Source organism: Anas platyrhynchos, chromosome 5 (genome assembly GCF_047663525.1).
Source record: "Anas platyrhynchos isolate ZD024472 breed Pekin duck chromosome 5, IASCAAS_PekinDuck_T2T, whole genome shotgun sequence".
NCBI lineage: Eukaryota > Metazoa > Chordata > Aves > Anseriformes > Anatidae > Anas > Anas platyrhynchos.
In genome coordinates, this window is record NC_092591.1 from 26,937,285 (window position 1) to 26,962,190 (window position 24,906).

Here is a 24,906-nt window from a genome sequence, read left to right on the forward strand (position 1 = left end):
GTTGTTGTCAAGTGTTTTTACACTGAGTGAATGCCTCCGAGACTGATGAATCTAAATTACCAAAATTTATTGCGATATGTATAAACTTGTGGATCTTGTTAGTTCAGAAAACATGTTGGTAATGTCATGTGTTTGGTGAAAATGTGAAAATGCATGCATCCATAGAAGCAAAGGAGTGTGGCTGAATGAGGAGGGTGTGCTGAAAAACATCTGAAGTGTTTCCAATTTGTTTTCATCACAAATATTTAGTCTTAGACAAAGTATAACTGACAGGAGGCAAACAGTTTACTGCCTTAAGGGAGAGAACACTCAAAAATAACACATCAAAAACCTCTCAAAGTGTCTAGTATTTGAGGTGACCCCAGAAAAACTGGGTGAGAAATAAGGTATCCAGGCAGGACGTGTTTAATTGAGAGGAGAGAGGGGAAGGAAGAAGAGAGGTAATACATTGGCAGAAATCTCTTACTGGGTTTGAACCTTCTAGGGGGAAAAGAAGATGCTCTTTAGGCTTTGGGAGCTACTGAGCTAGGTATTTCATGTGGCTCTGAGATGGCATGAGCTGGTGCAGTGGAACGGAAGCTGGTTCCCGAAGTAGGCAGGATATTTTTCCAGATGCTGTTAGGTTGTTTTCTAGGGCAAGCCTCTGCTCTACATTTCAAAAGGGATACCGAAAAACTTTTGTTTCTGCTGATGGCCAAGTTAAGAGGGTAACTTACAGAGACACTTAGGTAATTTTTTCATTTTCCTACTATGAGAAAGAACTGGGTGCAGCTGATGATCCAAAATGTGGAAATTCTGGGTAAAGAAATAATATTTTTCAAATGGAGGCCAATAAATAAAAATTAAGGATTTAATTGGAGGAGCACACTCCAGACCTGTGTTTCCTCCAAACAGCAATTGTATTTGGATGTTTGCACAGCCCTGGTAAGGAACTTTGGTGTGGCCTTTCAGAGGTCAGTGTACAGCTGGATTAGATAGCGTGTTGCTATGAAACAAAGTGTATTTGTTTCCTCATTGCTATGAAGGAGCAAAGTCTAAATTTTCATTCCTGCATTTTTGCATAGCTAACTATGTATATGGGAGGTGCTTGCCATCATACTGTGTGGGCATACTGATATGATGTGACTCGTGGCTGCTAAAACTACTATTTTTCTTTAATTTGCAGCCTTCAAGGTTAATTGTTAAGTTTGTCCTATGGTGGCTGCTGCTAACAGTGATTTGTTTGAAAGCATTTTCAAGCTGATGTGTGAAGAAAACTAATTTTCAAGTTATAAAGACTGGAAGAAAAAAAGGAAAAAATCTGTATCATGAGTGCATTTAACGTGCAGTAGAGGAAGATATATGTAAAACAATTTGCAAAGATATGCAAATAAATGTACTGGTTATGCTTCTGCTTGGCTTAAATTCCTCTAGGTTACTGTAAAAACTTAATCTACATTTCAGTGTGATTGTTTTTATCACCAGATGATTCTTTTGTTCCACTGTTTTTATTAAAAGATGACAATTCTTATAAGAGTTAAGAGAGCCAGATTTTTTTTTTTTTTCCAAATGGCACCTACAGAAAGCAATGCATGCTAATCCTTGCCCTTTCTTTTATCTAGGCAAAAGGTGGTTGAAGGTAGTCTTACTCATCCGTTTGCACTGACGTTGTCTGGGGACACTTTGTATTGGACGGACTGGCAGACGCGCTCCATTCATGCCTGCAACAAAAGGACGGGAGAGAAAAGGAGAGAAATACTATCTGCCCTGTATTCGCCAATGGACATCCAGGTCTTAAGTCCTGACCGGCAGCCCTACTGTATGTTTCACTTGTCCCTGAAGCTTTTTGCATTACTTATTTATTTGTCAGGGATAACATCATAAAAATGGTCACTGTGGAAAGTTTCAGTGTTCTGAAAACTTTTGGGGAGATTGGTTGCTAAAGACTTAAGTACCCGAGTCCTTTACATCTCTTTGAAAAGTCCAATCTAAGTAGGTAGAATCTCATTCATCATCCCAGTTGGTAACAAAATCCAAAATCCAGGGCAGTACTTCAGTGACATCTTTTTGATTTGGATAGCGCAATGAGTGATAAAGACTTGTCTCACAACTTTTTTAATACAAAGTGCATATCATGGCATTTTAAACAATCATAATAAGTACAACTACTGTAAAATGTTGTGTTAATTTTTTACTTACAAGGGTAACTTTTAAATCCAGACTTAATCTTGCTTACCTTCAATATGTAACAAATAGTTCATGAATGTTTTCAGTGTGAAAGGTATTTAGTCCTGAGCTTTTATAAGAAACATGTATGCCTATTTTTTTTTTTCCTTTGTGTGTGGTCCTTCAAAGAAAGCTGGGTGTAGAGAATGGAGTATTGAAAGAGCCTATGTGTATTTTGTATGTGGGTGATTTCATAGAATCATAGAATCATAGAATATCCTGAGTTGGAAGGGACCCTTAAGGATCATCAAGTCCAACTCTTGACACCGCACAGGTCTACCCAAGTTCAGACCATGTGACTAAGTGCACAGTCCAATCTCTTCTTAAATTCAGTCAGGCTCGGTGCAGTGACCACTTCCCTGGGGAGCCTGTTCCAGTGTGCAACCACTCTCTCTGTGAAGAACCCCTTCCTGATGTCCAGCCTAAACTTCCCCTGCCTCAGCTTAACCCCATTCCTGCGGGTCCTGTCGCTGGTGTTAATGGAGAAAAGGTCTCCTGCCTCTCGACACCCCCTTACGAGGAAGTTGTAGACTGCGATGAGGTCTCCCCTCAGCCTCCTCTTCTCCAGGCTGAACAGGCCCAGTGCCCTCAGCCGTTCCTCGTACGTCTTCCCCTCCAGGCCTTTCACCATCTTCGTAGCCCTCCTCTGGACACTCTCCAACAGTTTCATGTCCTTTTTATACTGTGGTGCCCAGAACTGCACACAGTACTCGAGGTGAGGCCGCACCAGCGCAGAGTAGAGCGGGACAATCACCTCCCTCGACCTACTAGCGATGCCGTGCTTGATGCACCCCAGGACACGGTTGGCCCTCCTGGCTGCCAGGGCACACTGCTGGCTCATATTCAACTTGCTGTCTACCACGACCCCCAGATCCCTCTCTTCTAGGCTGCTCTCCAGCGTCTCATCGCCCAGTCTGTACGTGCAGCCAGGGTTTCCCCGTCCCAGGTGCAGGACCCGGCACTTGCTCTTATTGAACTTCATGCGGTTGGCGATCGCCCAGCTCTCCAACCTATCCAGATCCCTCTGCAAGGCCTTTCCACCCTCATTTGAGTCCACAACTCCTCCAAGTTTGGTGTCATCAGCAAACTTGCTCAAAATGCCTTCTATTCCTACATCCAGATCGTTTATAAAAATATTGAAAAGTACCGGCCCTAAAATGGAGCCTTGAGGGACCCCACTGGTGACCGCAGTCATGTAGAGATCAGTCTAGGTTTCTGGGTAGGAATGTGGAAATGTGATTTTAAAACGAGTGGAAATGTATGTAATTCAGTAGCTGTGGGAAGAACCATCTCTTGCCTACAGGAGATACTCTTGCTGTTTGGATTGGCTTCTTTGTTTATTCCAACTATGATGTTAGTTTCCCTGAAGATAGCATCTGTTTTCCTAGTAAAGTTTACAGGATGTCAGTAAACAGGCTTGAAAGTAAGCAAAAGGAGTTTGGAGATCATCTTGGTGATGGAACGTGCAAATTTTCATTGAGGTTGTCAGGTATGAGCAGCACCCTGGTTTATCTCATTGCTCCAGATAAGAGTTCAGCTATACTGAATTCTTGTCATTGCTTTTAGCTAAGGTTATGTCCCAGCCTTGGGTCGCAGTATTTCTGGGTCAGTCACAAGAAAATATGATGCACAGGGAAACAGCATCTGCTAAAAATAGCTCAAATGCTGTTGATTTCATTAAGATCTGGCTCAAATTCTTCTCCATCTTCTTTCTCAGTGCCTGTCGGTGGAAATACCACAAAAAATTAGCTGAATTGTTTTTAGTTTTATAATAAAGTCATTCAGAAGCTTACTGAAACTGATTGATTTTTGGAGAGGTCTTGCACAGCTTGCAAGATTTTTTTTTTCATGTGGCAATATTGTCTTTATTTATTGTTACAGTTTAATCTGTTGCAGTTGTTACTTGCTCCAGGTAAATGAGATAGGTGCGTGCAGTTGCACTCCCATCCTTACCCCCCACCCTCCTTATTTTTATCTGTTTATATACATGTATTTTACATTTTCAAAATGGGAGGCTGAGAGAAAAGAGTAACATAACTATTTGTAATCTTTTTAGTATTTGAACTTTTCCTAATGTTGATGAAATATGCAAGGGACGTGACATGTTCCCTTCATGCATTTCCTGGTGATTCAGGGATATGTCTTGCTGAAAAAGCTCTACAGCAGAGAGAGGTATTTCCTAAATGTATCAGCAGGGAAAGGAACTGGTGTCTGTAGTTCTTAGTTGTACTGAGCCTGAGAAACATTGAAAGAACTGCAGAGTGAGGATGTGCAGAGTTGTCAGCTCTTGTGAAATTGGCTTTGCATGAGTCTCAAATTAGATACCCTCAGAAAGAAGTTGCTGGGGAGGTGGGGAATCAAATACTTTATGGCTCTTCTGTCTTTAAAAACTAAACTTGTGCCAGTCATTTGTGATCTATAATTTCTTCCTCAGGGAGGGTTGGAATGGCTTTAGGGGTTCTAGAAAAAAAAGGAAAATAAAATTTATTGATTGTTTGCTTGGTTTCTTGAAGTTCACACTCCATGCGAAGAAAACAATGGTGGTTGCTCCCATCTGTGCCTGCTATCTCCCAGAGACCCCTTCTACAGCTGTGCTTGTCCCACTGGTGTGCAGCTAGAAGATGATGGCAGGACATGCAAATCAGGTAAGAGCCTGGCTTTTCTACAGTAGTAGCCTTGGCTTGGCTTGGGTTTGCTGCTTGAAAGTTGAGTCATGAAGAAGTAGATTGAGAACTGTCTGACATGCTGAAATTTAACTGTTGCTCTGAAATTGCTGAGGTTTTGTCTTAATTGCGGAAACTTTGCACCTAGATCTGAGTGATCACAAATTTTGTGCCTTTTGACTGTATCACCAATTCTCTCTAGAGAGGAAGAGGCATGCAGAGGCTTTTGTGGAAGTGATTTATTAGAATTAACTTACTCTAGGACCTCATTCCATCTGGACTGAGGACCATGGACAGAGAGGTTTGCTCCTTCCTGTTCATTGGCTTGTAGTTATTGATGCATAGTGGTGGCCAGGTAGTTGCCTTCCACTTGCATCTCAAAGAACAATGTGTTTGAGATACATTCTGTATACTGAAATGCCAAAAACGTTCAAGGCACAGTCCATGCGCTCATGTACTATTTCAGAGATAAACCTGTGTGTTGGCCCTGATTCAATTAATTTTGTAATGAAATAATCCGAACAGAAAAATGCGAAGTTAAGATTTAAACTAAAAATACCATTTTTCTGTTGCTGAAGATGATTAATCCCTCTCTTTGAGCTGTTCTTTGTGAAGAGATATATGAAGAAATTACACAGGGAACTTTTTCTTGCTGAGTCTAGTTTGTGGTTTTGGACATTAATTTTAAAAAGTCAGCCAAGGTGTTGTGCAAATCAACTTACAAAGTTTGCTGATTGAGATAATGGAGGTAGAGAAAATACTGTTCTAGGTGCCTATTCCCTGTCACTGAAAAAGAGGTGAAGAGTCTTTTGTACTACTATAATAATAAAAAAAAAGCTGTTCAGAGAATTAAGAGCTAGAGCATATGCTTTAAATGAAATGTATAACTAGATGCATATTCATATTGGTAAGTTGAGTGAGACAGGTGGTATACTTGAAAAACTTGGCTTTATCATTGATCAGGAAGCTTCTTGTACAAATTCATCTTACAAAAACGGGATTAACACTGACATGGTCATAGAGATGCTAGGAGGCAAGTTTTAGACAAGGTTCTGCTGACAGACTGAAAGACGCTCCATTGCCCGTCTCTGCTGCGTTTTCATGAGGCTAGTCAAAGTGTGTAGTCACTTTCTGATGTGCCTTGATTCCTCTGACTACTAAAGCAAGTATAATAGACTCCTTTCATTTGTGAACTTGAAGCAGAATTTGAACACTGAACCTCCAGGGTTTAAGGGCCAGCTTTATTAGCTCATCCTGCTGCAATTGAAAGGCTTATAAGGTAGTTCTTGCAGCTGCTGAAAGACCTTTCTCTTTCCTTCTTCCAGCTTTGGAAAGTTTCCCTTTCACAGCCTTTAAAAAACATTGCTGAATACGCAGGACAACCTTTTTAGACGTTCATGTTGACCTTATGTTTCTGGCAGTGGGAATGAAGGTCAGCCTGCTTTTGGCGTTTTGGCGGATAGCACAAGCAGGAGTGACTGCTTATACTGTGCTTTCACCTTTCCATTGTCAGGGCAGACAATCTGTCAAGGGTGTTCTGTCAAAGGAGGGCAAAAAAGTGGGATGGGAACAGGAAATCTGGTTTTGCATAAGAATGTGGCCTTTTGGTTCAGTTTTATGGATTATTTCTTTCCCAAGCTCCACATCTTTTGTTGTCCTGTCTGCCTTATGCCAACATCCATGTGCTTCTCTTTCCACTCTTATTAATTAACTCCTTGGTTGCAAGGAACTGACTTTTTGTTCTCTGCACGAGTCCTTTGTAGTAAATCTGTATCAAGAACTACGGATGCAACAGTGTTGACCACCTCTCCATGTTGTTCCCTATTAACTAGAGCACTAAGTCACTTCAGCATATCAGCTTCGTATACATTAGGCTTTTAAGGCAATTGCAAAAATGGTACCGGGGATTTGTGTGCAAGAAGAAAAATCATTTTGTTCTCAAAATCTGTGTCTGTATGGGGAGTTCACCGGTACAAATATAGTTATGTAATGTTACTGTATAGCTCTGTCAGAAAGTATCGTTGTGCAAAAAAGCCCTGAGATTCTTAAGCAATTTCATCTTTCTTGAACTTTCTTGAATACTGCAGAAAATACACACATAGTTCTCATATTCAAATATTCTGTATAGCTCATTGCAGTGTAAGTGTTGAGTGGTAATGAGCCTAAGTAATTAAGAAAAATATGAATTCAAGAACAGGCAGTGCCACTATTTGTTTTGCTATGGGTTGTGTCTTATGTATATGTTGGAACTTCAGAAGTCTGGATTTTTAGCGTTTTTCTAAACACATAAATGTTGATATGCTGAAGCCATTACTAACTGTATCTGTATTAAATGAATAATTCATTATTCTGCAGGCTTGGCTTTCAGTGTTAATTCATTTCTGCTTTCTCTCTGGTGCTAACGAGTTATTCTGCATACATTAAAAAAGTTGTACGGTAGATATACATCACTAATAATGTTAAATACACGGACAGATTGGCAACTGGTATCAAGTACAAAGTCTTCCCTGGCAACGTGAACTTGTTCTGTGTAGGTAGATGCTTTGTGTTGCTTCCCTCCAGACACATGACGTTAGTCTGTTTTACTCTGTTGGTATGTGATGTTTTCTTTGCTCATTGATAACGTGAACTAGTACTTCCAAGAGGACCGCTTGTGTAGAGCCATTCTCAATGCAAGAACAGGTTTTGTAATTGTAAAGGCTGAAAAGCCAAAACTAGCAGCTTAGCGTGAAAACAAAGCGCCTGTTGCATGAACTTTAAGTCAGTTGATTTCTCCTCTGTACATACCCTTACCTGGATTTGGTAGCAAAAGATGAGTACAATATTTGAAAAGCATTAACAAGGTTGTTCTGGTGTCTGTAGTGTCAATCTTATTGACTGGTGTCTTTGATTGCTGAAGGTACAGGCAAGGTGAGCATTTCTCTAGCTGTTGTAGAGACGGGTAAGGAGGTTGCAACCACATGCAGCTCATTATCTCAACAAAGTGTTCCCTTAAGCAGTTCTGTAAACACTCAGAAAAGTGATCTTTCAAGCCAAGATCTTCAAAATTACATATGAATTTCTGTTGGACCACTGCTGGAAGGGAGGACAAGGAGGCTTATGACCAGAGATACTGAAAACAAATCGACCTGTTTGCCTATATAAAAGTACTGCCAGTTGCTGGGAACAAGATTTAAACGGTATGGGACAAAGTAGTAATTGGTGTTTTGTTTTTAACTTTAAATTTTTAACTGTTCAGTAGAACAGCAGCTTGTAACAAATAGAACCTGGGACATCTTTGCTGCTGTTCTGGTTTCAAAATGCTGTTACTCTATCTTATTACAGCTCTGGTGCGCCTTTGGTACAATTTGCACCACTTGATGTGAATGGAGCCATGATCTTTCCATCTTGCTCTACATCATCCCAGTCTCTCGTATAATAGCTGTATGCATTATTCCAAGATTGAGCCCATTTCTGCAAACTGTGTTCAGCAGCATGCTTGTTTCTCTTGATGTTTCTGGAAAATATGTAATTTCTTTCTGCAGCATTCAATGTTACTGGCATACAGCCACTGCTGCCGACCTTCCAAAAGAATGTTTAAAACCTCATCTTTTTTTATTAGAAGTGGTTATGTTTCCCAGTAAGTGGTTACCCCTATTCTTACATCCCCCTTCCCCCTGCCCATGTTGCATTCCCAAAGGATCTTACTCCCATTGTGCATCATTTTCTGATACCATGGTACTAAGTAAGTCAACTGCATATTAAGTAGAATTTCTTAGAATTTTAAAAACAATCACTTGATACCACAAAACATTTTGAGTAAAACCTCAAAATTTAGTCCCTACCTCACCCTCCAAAATTTTTAAAAATTTGGATCTACGACTATAGAGAATTGAAATGAGTAGGAGAAACTAGGACTTCAGCAATGCTTTTTTTTTATCGTATATATTTTAAACTCAGTAGAGGTGCTCAGCGCTACATAAGCTCAGAATTAGTCTCGGATCCATGCAGTTTCTGGAAGCTGCATACCCCAAGGTTCTAAAAACAATGTTCCATTTTTATTTTTGTTCCTCAGTAAATGTGTAATGCTTTGTTGCAGAATATAGGTAAAATATTTCAGTAAAAACTACATATTTTTGCTTTACGCATTGCATAACTTAATTATTGCAATTTTACTTAGCCAGCGCATCGTTCTTTCTTGATTCATTTTAATTGTTGTGTTGGCTTTGGCTTGGATGGAGTTAATTTTCTTCGCAGCAGCCCATACAGTGGTATGTTTTGGATTTATGACCAAAACCATGTTGATAACACACCTACGCTTTAGTTGTTGCTGGGCTGTGCTTACCCAGCCTCCAGGCTCTTTCTGCTTCTCACGCTGCCCCACCAGCCTGGGGCTGCAGAAGAATTTGGGAGACAACGCCACCAGGATCACTGACCCAAACAGACCATAGGGCTATTCCACACCACATGGTGTTACACTCAGCAATAAAACTGGGGGAAAGAAGGAGGAAGGGGGTGACATTTGGAGTTAGGACATCTGTCTTCCCATTTAATTTTTGTACAATGGTGAGTGTCTGATTGGTGCTTTCCATGGAAAAATGTTATTTTGTTATTTACACATTGCTTTTTTTTTTTGGTGAAATTATAGTTGTTTTTCTCAGGGGCTTTTTATATTTTTGTATATGAACATACAAGGTTTTTATAAGACCCTTTCAAGGTTTAATTTCTATTCTTAAGCTAGAGATGCTTTCACAGTGAAATTATCAGTTCAGTAAAGTACATTGAGGTGTTATTTGTTCATTCTGTGATGGGGATGGAAACCTGGCCCTGCCAAGCTCAGTGGAAGGCTCCTATTAGTTTACTTGGGACAAGGGATAGCATCCAAGAACCTCTGGATATTTTGTGATGCCCTTTAATAACCCTAAAGTGTTTGTTGTTACTTCATTTTTTATTTTTCTTAAATGGAGTGGAGGAGGATAAGCCTTGGTGTGTCAGAGGAGATTGGATTAGATTGGATTATAAGGTAGATATGAATATTTCAGGGGAAAAAATACACGTGATGTGTGCAACAAATGCTCAAGTGCAGAAACCTTTACTGTCTATAAGAATGTGAGTGGTTATTTAGGATGTATGGCATGTTCACCTCAACTCATCAGAGAAGCATTTCTGCAGGAGAAAACAACTGTTATTTGCTTGAAAGTGGGAGAGCTTGGGCTTTTGAATCAGTCTCATATGGTGGTAGGAGCTGTAGGGTTTCTGCTGGAAAGACAAGACAGCTGTGGTTTCTCAAATGAACTATAGAAAAAATCAACATTTTCATAGCTGGGGAAGAAGGCGGCAGCTTCAGGTGTTTGAATATTCAGTTCTCCTTTTCTATCCTTGTTTCTGTTGTTGAGGCAGTTGGTCAGGGTTGGGCAATATTCCCAAATGTGGTATTTCTCCTTACCCTTTTTCATAATGCAGAACAGCAGTGTTCTTGGAACCTGCTGGCTCATGCTGCAGGATTATGCTATTTTTTTATGCAGGAAATAGGATAGTATTGAAGGAAGAAATGTTAAGGCATTTCTTTCTCATCTCCTCTGTGTTTCTTGGTACACATCATACATTTTGAAAATTTGGTGTCTACAGTTCCTTCGCTGAGCAATCATCAGCTTATTTGAGCAACTAAGCTTCCAAGCAAGACAAGCAGGAGGATGAATACCTCCATTGTGAAGTCTTTCTTCCAATGCAATTTAACCATTGTGACTACCAGAGGAGAAGATCCCTTTGTTCACACATCTTCCTAAAGAGAAACAGTATGGACTAATCCAGACTTTCCGATTAAATATGTCAGCTGGTAATTGCAGATGAACAGCCTCTTTGTCAAAGGGAGCAGTTAAGGAGTCGATTGTTATTTGGGATAATTGCTGTAAATCAGCTCCCTCAAGTTCCTGAGAAGGCTTCTCCTGGAACTGTGTGAACAACACAAAATAACTGGCAGGAGGCTTCTGGTACTTGGAAGACGCTGGAAGATAAATCTTGCAGACTTGTAGATAAACTCTGATTATATTCTGGTATTGATGAAGAGCTGCATTGGGAAGGAACATTCACGTACATATGTTTGTTGCGGGAAAATAAACAATAGAAAACCTATTTCCTACAAAAAAAAAAGTTTTTGGAGAATAGTATTGAAGGGATGCTTGCATGCCTGTCTCCTCCCCTTGCCCTCTTTGTGATTGAAATGCAACTGTGGAAAAACAAGATATTTTCGTTGCAAAATGCTTTCACTTCATAGGTGTCTTTTGTCCTGTGCTTGGTGTCTGACTACCACATGGGGAGAGCTCCGTCAGAAGTTCTGGAGGACTTTTTCTTGTTCCCCATCTTGCATCTACTATGATCCCAGTGGTGTTTCATGTTTCCTTTGCCTACCAAGTAGTAGCTGACCCTCTGTGTTCCCTTTGTTAGGCTGAGCCGGGGCCACCTTCAAGCTTGCTGTGATGAGGTTTTTCCTTCTCTGAGTGAGGGATTTGTGTAATTGGTGTCACCCTAAATATCTACAGCCACTTTAGTTCTGTACTCTTAGTTGTTTTATTTCTGCACCCCACCATCACACAGATCTAGTCAAAGGATCTGTGGGTGTTGTGCACCACCAGATGAGAGGGAAAGAGTTTGGATAATAAAGCAAGCTTGCAAGTAGTGTATGGTGGAGTTCCTGCAAGGTGGAGAATTAACCAAATGCCTGGCATGAAAACGAGATGCAGTAGGTTGAAAGAGAAAATAGCATTTCCCTACCTATATCCAGACGCCACATTGGCCATGATGTATAATACAGGAACACACCCCGTTGACTCTTTAGCACTAAAACAGTGGGACAGAAGGTTATTTACTACGTTAGAAATACCACATGTGAAACTCCATTTCACTGAGATGCCTTTGCAATTAACCAGGAAGGATTGTAAAAGCTGTCCAGCAATGGGTATCGGATGATCTAGGAAATCTGCAGGCTACTCTGCAAATAAGAAGTCAATGAGTGAGCTATCTGTTTTGATATAAACTCCATAACTTATTTCTCCTAGGGTTCTTCCATGTTCTTTATTGCCAAGGATGAATACTCCTCCCTTCAGTTTTAGGAAACTTTAGCTTCTGCGTGCAGCAGAATCACAATAGTGGAAAATCTGTCCATTTATGTGCTAGTCATGAACCCTGTCTGCATCTGTCAAGGAAAGCAATGGAGTTTCCCCCTTCTGTTTCTACTCTATTTCATAAAAATTTCATGATTATTTTTTCATTCATTTGTAGCTGTTGTTTGTTTTGAATCTGTTTTTTCCCCTTGCTTTTGTCAGTATGTTATGGTTATGATTTCATTTGATCTGCATGAAAAGATTACATTGCTTTCTATTCATAGCATCTTTTATCCTCCTAAATGGGGAGTACTTTGTGTAGCAAAGAAATGAAACAGCCTCTTATGGTAATGGCCGTGTTTAAAATTTCATTGGATAGAAGCCATGAGAAACAAGCTGTAAGGAACAAACCTGGAGGGAGTGTGGAGCATTCTGGAAGGTCTGCCACATCTTCTAGCTCTGTTTTCAGTGAGTTTACAGGATTAATGAATGAAATTCTCCTTTCGGTATTTGACATGTTTCAAACTGATGACTACTTTGAAAAACTCTGAAAAGCAGTCTGGTTCAGAGCTGGTAACTAATTCATTTTATGTGTGTGTGGATGTGTGTAGAGAAGATAAAGCAACACTTCCCCTTCTCAGCAATGCTGAGTCTCTAGCTAGGCGTAGTTTTTATACTGCAGTAGAACCACACCTTGTGTCTGCAGTGAAAAGGTTTGTGTATAAACTTTATCTTGCATTCTCCATGGGCTAAGTACATGCACATGGAAAGATACCAAGTCTCAGTGCTAAGCTGTTAAGCTGTTCTAGCTTGGCTGCATCTTCGTACTGTGACCAAGCTCTGTTTTACTGCATCAAAGTAGCAGCAATAAGGTTGAGATTTGCAAACCCCAATTTACAGTTGTTTATAACTTTTTCCGTGATGTTTACCCTCTGACAGATGATGATGTTAGCTCACAACTTATTTTGTTTTGTGGCTCCATCTTAATTGAAGCATAATAATTAACACTTAAACTTCAAAACATTACATAGCTATCTATCATCCTCAGAGGGGACCCATGGGACATGAAATATTTATTCCTGTTTGTTCTAAGGAGGAAAACAGTGCAGAGAAACTAATGTATATGAGGTCTCTTGGTGAGTTGGAAACATTTCTGATTGGAATGCACAGGAATGGGAATGCAGTAAAACTACTGTGTGTTTCTATTCAGTATTTCAAAAAAGTGATAATTATGTATCTTGCTGGGTATTAGTAGATTTTTGATGGCATGTATTTGAAGGTGTCATCACCAAAACTCTGTTTAACCGAAACTAGTTAAGTGGCTAAGCCCCTTTAAAAGTTAGTGATTTTGTAGTCTGAGCCAGAAGGGTTGTATGTCTCCATGGGAGAATAGGTGCTTTAAAACTTTAAAACCATGCTTTGCAAGGAAATACCAGAATCCAAAGACTGTACTTTTTTTTTTATAGCAGTAGGAATTCCTGGCACACATTTTTTTTCCCCCATCATATTTCCTATCGCTTATTGTTACCAATGGACTGTTGGTAATAATTCTGTGTAAAGAGGTGTTAATTTTTTACTAATAAAAAGTAGAAGCCAGGACTGATACCTATAAGATAACATTCTTTCTTCAAGGCACACATGGTACAGACAGTCAAACCTCAGGGTAAGCATTAAGACTTAATTGTTCAAGTGCTTTTTGGATGAAGTGTCTGTACAAGGGCAAGTTCTTTTCTTGGAACTGAGACAGACGCACAGTGGTGTTGATCTTTGATTCAGGTTACTACCAGTGCAGTTATGACTGTTGCATTATTTTGAAAAGTTTTCATAAGACTTGGCTACTCCTTTGTTAGTAGTAACTTCACAGAGCTTTGTGCTCACAAATATAATATATATGTATTATGTATGTACAAACTGTAGAGGTTTCACAGAACCTAGGTCCTAAATTAGAATGGGGTGTTAACTGTGTCTTCTGTGTTGCAACAGCTTTCTCTGGAAGAAACATTGCTTTATGTCTTAGTCAGCTGTTTTGTGCTAATGATTTTATCAGATGTAAAGTTTAATTAATACTCTGAGTTTTTTTGTTGTTGTTTTGTCACCTCCCCCCCCCCCCCCTTCCAGTGGTCATATGAATGTGTCATAACGCTGCCTGAAATTTTAGATCTTCTCTGGTTAGGCAAAGTAACTATTGGAAATCTAGAGGTCTGCTGCTGAGATAATGGAAGAAGCACTGGACACCAGCTTTTCAATATAACATGCAGGCAGATATGATGTAATTTGTGAGTTACGTGAGTGCTCTGGCATTTCCTTTCTTTGTCATAACTGTTAGTTTTCCTTATGCCTACTTACCTTTCAGTTCAAATTCTGTCTAAATGTGGGCACTCAAAACATTTTTTTTCAGATAAACCCTTCTTAATTCTATTTTGTTGGTTGCTTACTCTCACTGCATGCAATGCTCAGTAATAAACTAGTAAACCTTATGTGTGCTGCATGCTTCCCCTGGTCCACAATATCAAGTAGGAGGAGAACATGTTCCCTGCTTTTCCCAACACAGAGCCATCACCACTGTGGTGTGAAGCAGTGGTTTCTTACTCTCAAACTGGTACATAAATGAAGAGCGGAACTGGGATACACAGTAGTGTTCTTGTTTCAACTGGCTCTGTTAAAATATACACACACAGGAAAAAAAATAAAGAAAACAACAAGGAGAGAATGTAAAAAGAATTTCCATTTATTTCTAGGTGTGACCAAAGTTTGTTTCAACTCCTGTAAATATTTTTATGTTCTGCAGGAGTTGAATAGCAAGAGTGGGGTTTGATACCATATTTAAACATCTCATAGTTTCATGACATCATTCTTCCTGTGGTGTGAAGACTGGCTAATGCTAAACACTTGTGCAAGATGTAATTGTTTTGAATATTGGCAAGATTATTAAAAAGTATGGCAACATTTCCTATTTTCATCCACTCCATACAGAATAATGAAGTTTTCTCCCACCCCCTTATTTCAAACAGCTTGTAAAAGAGTTGCCTGCAGTCAAAGTACTTCTAATGGACTGTTTTCAAAAAGAGCTAACTGCTTTGTTCCACAAAGAACTAAAAGCTTTACGATTATTACGGTTTATCTGATTTTCCCCGCAAATAGAGAGATTTCGAAAGTTGCCTTTAAATAGACTGAGTGTGTATGTGCATATGCATGCACATGTGTGTACGCAGAACCAGGGGAAGAGTCCCACAATGGAGCATTGTTCTCGCCTGATTAGCAGACAGACAAATGGGAAAGGAATAGCGTGGTGTTTTCTGGCATAGATTAGCAGAAACAACCACTGCAGACTACATTTGTTTAGATTGGACGAATAAATTGGAGCATTTGTTACTGTATTATAGATGTCTTGTCACTTGTCAAATGTGAAGTGGGCCAAGGGAAGAATAAAAAAGGCTCTTGTCAAGCTGATGAGATGGCCCGTTTCACTGCTGTCAGCTCTGATTGCAGTTAATTTTGCAAATTGAATACAGCTGCCATTTTCAGCACTGAAGCATGAATTTTTAATAACAAGTGCACAAAACAACAAAATCAAAGCAAACACTATACCTAGCATGGGTATTAAAAATAATAGATTAGTGGGTGTGGGAGGGACTGTGTCACATGTACAAACAAGAATATCTCTTAATGTGTTTCTATAGGACTTCTTGATTGCAAACAGAGAATATAGTCTTCAGGAAGGGAGAATAACTGCCTTGAACAGTATTTTTTTTCTGTTTGTTTTTTAAATTGAGATATTGTTAGCATTGGTTCTGCATGTTAAGCAGAACAGTTCATGGGTATTTATGGATGTTAGACTGTCTGAAAAGTTCTGTGGAAGGTCTGCAGAAAGCTTTTGGCGAATAAAAAAAACAATGCTGGAGTAAATTAATCAGTTAAAAGTTTAAACCAGTGGGAAAAATAAAGCAGCTTGTACTTGGGTTTTTTAAAATGCTTTCCAAATGGAAACTTCAGAGAGACCTCATTTCTTCTATTTTTCTGTCTGCATGGAGGACTTTTGCTGTGATACGGTAGTACCAGGAATGGTTTGCATTCTACCCCCCTGATCCCCAAAGAAGAAAAAAAAGAAAGCTTTTGATTGTGTGGTGTTGTATGTGACTGTGTTTTAATAGTTAGCAATTCTGCTGGGAATCTCTTAATCAGTGGTTACATAAGTGCGGTGAGAGAGGTTTGTGAAAATCAATTTAATTAAATAAATGCTGTAGCACTCTAGTACTAGTTCACTGTAACATATTAGACAGGTTCTGGGGTTTCTAATATTACAGCAGGCAAGTCACAGCATAACACTTCCATAGCTTTCAAAACATTCCTACCAACATTAATAATCAAAATGCCTACATGATACAGATAAAACTAATGAGGCAGACAAGCGTGTTTGTCCAGGTTTTTAGGGAGAACCAGCGACGGTGCTGAGATAAGTTCTCATCTCTTAGAGCTGTGCAGAGCCCACTGCCAATTTTCTCTCCTTTTCTAGCAGGAATTTATTAAGAGAGTCAAATACGGTTATAACAAAAACTGTATTTTTTGGACCGCACTGCAATAAAGGCCAGGATTTTTGCACCTATTGAAACCCGTCCACAATAAGGATATTTTAGCAACTTTTAAAAGTAGCTGGAGGAGGGCAGAATGTAATGAGACGTGCTGTGTTAACATTTTCTCAGGTCATATGGATTGTAATGGCGAAGGATGTAGATACACGTCTGTCATGAGGTCTTGTTGCATAATAATTTGACTTCATTTTGAACAGCTGCATTTCTCCAATAGAAACTGCTAAGCAGCCAGAACTTTAAATCAGTCAAGTAGCTCATTCCTCTTATTATTTCTTTTTCCCATAAGTCTTAGTTAGAGGCATGTTAAAAATCAGAAGAATTTTCCAAGAAGCGTTCTGTTCAACTACCAATAAACTGTCCCAGTTGTCAACTGGAATGAAGGATTTTTTTTTTTTTTGGTCAGCTGGGTCAATAGAGGAAAAAAACAATCTAATCCTTAAATCTTGGGCTGCGAAGTTGTATCCTACATGTTCATTTTAGCTGTGTATGCCCATGGGGCAGAACTGAGTTTGGGAATATTCCTCCACTAGTGCTTGCCTGCAGAAAAAGCCTGACTGGCTGAGTACATTAGAAGCAGGGTTGTTTGTTCCCTGTGCAACGAGGTTGTAGTCATCGTGCAATTGCTGATTCAAGGGGTAGTAGTTGCTGCCCTGTGACTCCACTCCCTGGTCAAAATATTATTTTGTATGCAAGCAAACGTGTGATCATACACACAGGTGTACATAGGACAGAGGTAGGTGAGATAAAGTTGAGCCTGGTTATTGCTGCTGCGAGGAACTGAAGACTGTTTTGGTTTTATTTGTGGATTTTAGGGGAATATTAACAGCCTGTTGCCTAGCCAGTGCCTGTAGGTATAATTTGGGCCTTTAACTTTGATCTCCTAGTTCCTTCCTCCGGTATGTTCAACCCTGACCTTGTTCACCATGAACCAAGGCGAAGATGCAATCATTCGTGTGAAGACGTGAAACACTTGCATGTGATTTTTATCTGTCTGTTCCCATGAAACGATGCTCATAATGTTGGTAGTCCTGGAAATGCATGTAATATTGGTAATTGCTGTGTTATCAGTTGCTACGCGTATGTTTGATGCTATTCTGCTTCACACTACACATAGTTAATATTAAAGATTATGATTGCAGACATTAGTATAATAAAAACTTAGGAGGTTAAGGGGCTATGAAACTGAGTGTTGTGGGTGGCTGAACAGCTGCAGTGCTGCTCATTTTTTGACCCAGTTGAGCTAAAACAATGTATTCTTATTCTTCTGGTTTTGTGGAACATTTTGATGACCAAGCACAACCCCTTTCCACATTGAGTTTTGGGGCCTGAATTTTTACTGAAATTCTCATGTTTAGAGCAAGTTATTTTGACTCCCACAAGTGAAATATTTCAGAAGCACAGAAGCAAGACATAAGATTGTTACAGGAGGTATGTGTTTCTGCTGTAGCTTGCTGCCTGACCTCTGCAGTTGCAGATTAGGGTCTGCAGATGCTGTCTGTAATGATGGCTTTTTTCTTTTTACCTTGTCTGTTAAGGTGTAATCTCATTTTACATTTGAAACACACACAAAATATTTCATTTTCTATGTGGTAAGAAACAGGACCTTTGGGAACTTTTTCCTGTAAAGAACCCACGTGATGGTGGACAGTCTGTACTATTTCAGGTAACGTGCAGGATTCGAGCAATCCGGGTTCTTTTTCATTTCTTCTCTTGCCAAGCTGACATGCTCTGGACAAGCAATATGTTTTCTTCCTTACTGTGTTGTGTCTGGTGACGCTGCAAGTTCTTTGGAGATGGTACTGTCAGAAAAATCTGTGTTTTTAATACTTAGCACAACGGGACCTGATACCAATTAAGTACTTAGAACGTAATTTTAACACCCACAATTTAATGAAACAAAAGACATCTAAAAGCCTTTCTGTTTGAACAGGCTCCATAAAAATGTCCTTTTTAACCGCATTAATCAGCTTTGAACGCAACCCTTGGATTCAACAATATTATTTTGAAGGTCCTCCCTTTCTGTTTAAAGTGGATCCTCATCATAATGTTTGAAATGAGCATAGCTGTTTGGGGCTTGTTTTCTAATCCAGAAATGTCAGCATAGCCCGTGACTGTTTCTGGGGAAATCCTTGAAGTAGAGAGAAAAAAGTATCTCAAGCTATGAACTTCTTTTGTTCCCAGACAGCTTTTTAAAGTAATCTAATAACTACAGTTCTTATGCTTGTTTAAAAAAGAAAACTGCCTTGCATTTGATATACTCAGAAGTAGGTAGAGTAGATAGGGTTGTTAACAGTGTCGCCTTTCATTCCTGCTCTCTGCCATTATATGTAGTTAATCAGTCGAAGATCATTTAGCTAAGAAGCATTGTAGAAGAGAGAAGGTGTAAATTGTATATTTTTATTTCTGTCCACCATGGTCTTTTTTTTTTTTTTTTTACACCAAAAAAAGCAGTTGATTTTTCCCCCCCCCCCCCCCACTACTCAGAAAGGAAACCGACGTTTCTGAGCATGATATAAAATATCAAATAATGATAATTTTCCTAGCAGTGCCTTCTTACAGTTGCTGGTACAAGTTGTTCCCTTAACAGAAAGGAAACCTGGGGGGAGGGAGGCGGGGAAAAGAAAACCTGATGCTCTGTTTTCCTAAGGGAACGATGGAGGAAAGAAGCCTTACAACTTGTCTGGTCACCTGGGACTGTTCCCTTCTCAGCTTGGACTGCAAGTTACTAGTTTTGATACATTCAGAGAAGTAATCAGAAGCTTCAGGCACAACCAAAAACTGTTCCTGAAAACTGTTTTAATCTTGCCACCTTTGAAGCTGGAAAATCTTAATGAAATTTGATGGCAGATTGCTCTCTTGCTTTGCTATCAAGAATGTGTGGGTTCTCACTCCTCCCATTTCTCCACGTGTTCTTAGGCTCTGAATTATTGTTGCTTTCCTTCTGCCCAGCCTTTCTTCAAGTCTGCTGCTGCAAATGATGCTGTAGTTATCAAACCTTGTCAGCCAACACTGACTGGAAGAAACATTCATGTTGGTGGCCCTCCCCCTGCCAGCACAAGTGTTTGTGGAGCTCTGCAGTGAACTGGGCTGGTTAAAAACTCTGACTTCTTTCTGCTGAGTTAGTTTTTGTTTAGATCAGCTCTTTTTAGGGCAGTTTGCAACATGCAGCCTTGCTGCCTGTCGTGCTTACACCTGAGAAGGACTGATACAGGAGTGAGGACAAGCAGCCGATGGCAAAGAGAAGGTGGCTTAAGGTAGCTCAAAGCGTGCATCGGTTTATGTCCATGCAGTATAGCAAAATAGCTTGGGTGTGTTCAGACACTTTTTTTTTCCTAGATCCTTCCTTGTGTTTTATCACATCCTTGCAACCTAAGCACTGTTTCTTTTCAGCGCTTCTGAGATATTATTTGGAGATTACACTCTGATTTCCAAACCCAAAAGTAGAGAGCAGTACTTCAAGAGCAGATGGCGAATATAGTGAATATAGCAGATAGTGAGTATCATTTGGTTTTGAAATGCAATAGATTAAACTTCTGACTCTCCAAAACTCGATGCATATGCCTAGGTGCAATTTTCTCCTAGAAGACTCTTATGAGGATTTGAATTTCTGTTTTTGTGAGTAGTCTCAAAAAAGCATGTCCAATGTTGGTAGCTGGTGTTTTCTGGTCCAGGTGAAATGAAACAAGTGACTTTGTTCTGCTTTACAGTTTTGTAGTGTGGCTAAAAACTCATTGCCAGTTTTGAAACTGCATGCCACCAACTTAGTAACCAAGTAGGGAAAAGACTATGCTCACTCTTTATGTGCGAAGCATGTGGGTGAATGTGGGCAAAATGTCTGAAGTGGCTGGATGTTCTTCTGTGTCTCGGGTTTGTTCTGATAAAAGAATTTGCCGGAAAGACAACGCTGAAGACTCCATTGTCTTTGAAGTGTGCTCCAGGGTGTTGGCTGGCATCCTTTCCACCATCAATGAAACTTTGCAATTGGGAGGTGGAGTAGGGTAGAGAGAAAACTGCCCTGTTGCCTTAGTTTTGTATCAGCTTTCACCAAGTAAGAAATACTTGCTATACCTGTGACTTGTTGTTATTAGTTTGTCTAGAGTACTACTACTGTAAATTTTTTTTAACATACTGAAGTCTTCTGTTAGCACTGTCATTTATTATGTAGTGTTTATGTGTTGAAAAACATGTCTAATGCAGTGATACAACTAGTGGGAAGTTTGGTTGAGCTGGGAAATTCTGTATAACATGATGAAATGTTTGGACATACCCCACTTTTTTTTTTTTTTGATTCACCCTAACAAAAGGAATGGCATTGTTCTGTATGTAGCCTGGCTGATCTACACTTTCATAACTTTTTTTTTCATATTACTTCTTTCCTGATAGTGGAAAAAGTAGTTTTGTAAAACTTTGTTTATGTAACCAATGTTAAAAAAAAAAAAAAAAAAAAAAAAAAATCCCGATCTTTTTTTTACTTGGAGTGGTAGAGAAAGACACAGGTGCTATTTGATGCCAGCAGTGTTTTCAAGGCTAGCTTTATGAATATTGATTTATAATCTTTGTTAGATGTGCGTTCATACCAACTCTATTTTACCACTAGAGACAAGGTTGCTAGTGCTGTGCAGTCCTTTTTCATGGAGAATGCGGTAAATTGTGATACTAGCTGGAAGCTGGAGCTTGGTGTTTTCAAGCTGCACATTTGCATTGGTCAGGATGTATTGGATCTGGTTGTTGGTGTGCTCCTTGGGAATTCCACCTGTGTGTACATTTTTGTTTGGCTAATGGAGGCTGCTGATTTAAAGCAAATCTGTTGTCCTCAGCTAACTACCTGCATGGATTATTCTAGATTGAGGGTGCTATGTTCCATGTTTAGTGTAGGAGGCTGGGAGAAGGATACTGTCATTGTGAATTAAGAGTGCCAGCACAAGTATTCAGTTGAGAAGAACTGTTTAAGAGTAACTCCCTATTCAGACAAGGCTTTATTTCAGTGAAAGTGCTGTACTATATTGAAGTGTTTGTATTGATAGCAAAAGAACTGTGTTGCGGGGGTATTGAAGAAAAAAAGAAAAGGATACCATGAATGGTTTTCTCTCCAGGTGCTGAAGAAGTCTTGCTGCTTGCTAGAAGGACGGACTTGAGAAGGATTTCCTTGGACATGCCGGATTTCACTGACATTATTCTGCAGATAGACAACATCAGACATGCAATAGCCATAGACTACGATCCCGTGGAAGGCTACATCTACTGGACCGATGATGATGTCCGGGCAATTCGTCGGGCGTACCTTGATGGCTCTGGAGCACAGACTCTGGTAACCTCAGAAATCAACCATCCAGATGGTATTGCGGTGGACTGGGTGGCAAGGAACCTGTATTGGACTGACACTGGAACAGACCGCATTGAAGTGACCCGGTTGAATGGGACATCAAGAAAGATCCTTATCTCAGAAAACCTAGATGAACCTAGAGCAATTGTGCTCAATCCTGTAATGGGGTAAGTTTTATTTTCGTTAGTAGTCCTGTGGTAGGTCTTTGGGTCCAGCTTGTGATTTTATGAAACTGAAAGTCTGCAGGTTACAAGATGATTATTTGTCAAATGTTGTTTTTGATATGAAAATAACTTGCGTTTCTATAAGAGGTGACTACTAAATGCAGTGTTCTTTGAGTCTATAAGTTGCATGTTCAGTTGAATTTTTTTTATCTTTGTCTTCAGTAACGTAACTATTAAAGAATTGGGCCACTGCACATTTTCAGTAGTTGAATTTAGTTAACTGAGTTTAATTCATTTATTGCTGATGACAAAACAACAGAATGGTTGAAGTGGGAAGAAACCTCTGGAGTCATCTGGTCCAACCACTGCAGGGCCATCTAGAGCTGGTTGCTGAGGTCCATGTCCAGGCATCTTTTTGAAGATCTGCAAGGAAGGAGACTCCACAGGCGCTCTGGGCAGAGAGGATACAGCTGAAGTCAGTTGGTTGGTTTGTTTGGAAAACAGAAAGCTAGGATGTTTTGTCGAAAGCAGAACAGATCTTGATGCTTTTTGGCTGGAATGTTTTATGCATTGACTGTTTCTGCCCTTTCCTTTACAGCTACATGTATTGGACAGACTGGGGTGAAAGTCCAAAGATAGAGTGTGCTTATTTGGATGGCTCAGAGAGGAGAGTTCTGGTGAACACCTCCTTAGGTTGGCCTAATGGCTTGGCACTGGATCTTGAAGAGGACAAACTTTACTGGGGAGATGCAAAAACAGATAAAATCGAGGTGAGTAACAGACCTCTCTTATTTACGTTTTCAGAAAACATGTTGTTGTTATATGCAGCTTTATGTCTTGGATGTATTTATCCATTTTGAGGGGGCAGGTTTTTTGTTTCAATAATATTTACAATAAATTTATCAAAACAAGACAGTAGAGAAGAAAAGAAGTATGTTTGTATGCTGTACTGATTCCAAAAACTTTCACATCAACTGCTATGTCAAGGGATATGCAGTCAGAAACTTCTGCATTGCTGGAAGTATAATCTAATTGCTTGAAATCTCATGTTTGATCTGAAGCTTTTGAAACAAATTGATATGCTGAGGTACAACCTCTTTTAATAATGTTTTGCATTTTCTATGGTGCTTGGAACTAGTATCTGAAATTGCTGCATGCAAAAGACTTGATGCAAGGTTTGTGTATGGGACAAAGTGGATGTGGAGGTCCTAGAGAGCCATATTTTGGTACCTTAATGATTATGTGGTGTCCAGACGCATGGGAGAAAAGTTGTTTTCCACGTACCATGACACTTAAAAGTACCTTCTGCCTGCCTTGAAAACAACGTAGGCATTCTGTCACACAATCTGGGGAGGGGAAATCCCTTTCATGACGTTGTATGAGTGTTTATGGAAAATATTAAATATTTCTTAGTTATTAAAAGAACTTCTGATAGAGTATGGCAGGATTTCTTTTTGTTCTCCTTTCTTTGGGAAGAAAATTTTTTAAATGCAAAAAATCCATCCTGTCTACCTGTTTACAAACTCCTTTATTTTTTTTTTTTATTTTTAATCAACCTGCTTTGTACATCTTATATGCCAGACAAAGCTGGAAAAATTATCTGCTTATTTGTTACGTGTGTTTCCAGCAGTAGGATTGTGAGGTGTCTCTGGAGATTCATTGCTTTAAATTTAAGATATGATCAAAGCAGACATCTGGTATTGGTGTAGTCATGGATGTTGACAATTGCAGAAGTAAGGCCTGAGATGTTCCAGGAGATGTTCTCATAAAGGAAATGCTTTTTTTTCCCCCTGTTGTTTTTGCCTCAGTATCCCATGATTAAATCATAGTCTAAAAGAATAATTGTGAAGTGTGCTACCACAGAAATGAAACAGCTTTTAGATATAGCAAAAAACAAAACAAAACAAAAGAACAACTGAGTCCTGAAGTAATTTCACTGAGAAGATAATAAATTAACTAACTGAAAGATGTGGAATCAGGTTCTGGGGCCAAGCTATTTGGGCTCTTGAAGTCATGTCCATGAGCTTCTGAAGTTTCACTGAATTATTAACAGTTGACTGTAAACTGTGGCACTTTAGGCCCAATACCAGTGAGATTTGGTGGCTTTTCCACCCCCAGCTCCCAGGAAATTCCAGCCTGAGAAGATACAGCTATGTTATTTGTGCAGCTCACCAGTGTTTTCTCTTGCAGCCTGCAACTTCCAGCTCCCGATGCATATTGAGCCAATTTGACATCTTACCCAGCAAGCATAGAAATACTGTTTGGCCTAGGACAATTGTTGCTGTAGGAGCACCAAATAGTTTAGAAGAGAGCTGGCAGTAAGGCATTTAATAAGGTGTTAGTGACAGAAATACCAATTTCAGGCCAATAGGTGTAGCTTTTCGCTATTTTTCTATGGCCAGCAGAAAAGGCATGATGTTAGCAAAGCAGGATGCTGCAGAGGTGATGGGGAAGAGAGGAAATTTTCCAAGAGAAAACAGAAAAATATGGATACAGCCAGGTGTTGTGAGGAGGTCTGAAACATTTGATTTAGATGCTGTTGTGTTCCCCTCTACTTTCAGTGCTTGGTTTCTTAATAAAACAGTTGTTTAGCAAGGTCACTTTATTGCTGGTGAACTTCCTAAACTTTCTTTATCTCGCATTTCTGAGAAGGAAGGAAAAAATGGATTTTGAAGCTCAACCTAAAGTTGTTGTAGTAGGCTATAATTAATCCAAAGGCTTGGTTGACAGCATGAGACATGACCTGAGGTCAGACAAATTTGAAAACTTTTATTCTATTATCATTAAATGATGAGATTTGTCATACTGACAAACGTTCATTTTTAATGTCTTGTTCTAATGCTCTGGGCATCTGGTGGAAACAGGTTCCTTGAGCTATCTCTG

The 24,906-nt window shown here is 39.6% G+C and overlaps 1 protein-coding gene across 4 annotated transcripts in view; it reads left to right on the forward strand.

Annotated features, from left to right (window-relative positions):
* LRP5 (LDL receptor related protein 5) overlaps window positions 1-24,906 on the forward strand; it is a 170,312-nt gene that overhangs the window by 74,271 nt on the left and 71,135 nt on the right. For all 4 annotated transcript variants that reach the window (XM_072038505.1, XM_072038506.1, XM_038179756.2 and 1 more), the window contains exons 4-7: window positions 1,602-1,798; window positions 4,719-4,850; window positions 21,630-22,026; window positions 22,622-22,793. In XM_072038505.1, the coding sequence (XP_071894606.1) occupies window positions 1,602-1,798; window positions 4,719-4,850; window positions 21,630-22,026; window positions 22,622-22,793 (898 nt within the window). The remainder of the gene's footprint in view (window positions 1-1,601; window positions 1,799-4,718; window positions 4,851-21,629; window positions 22,027-22,621; window positions 22,794-24,906) is intronic.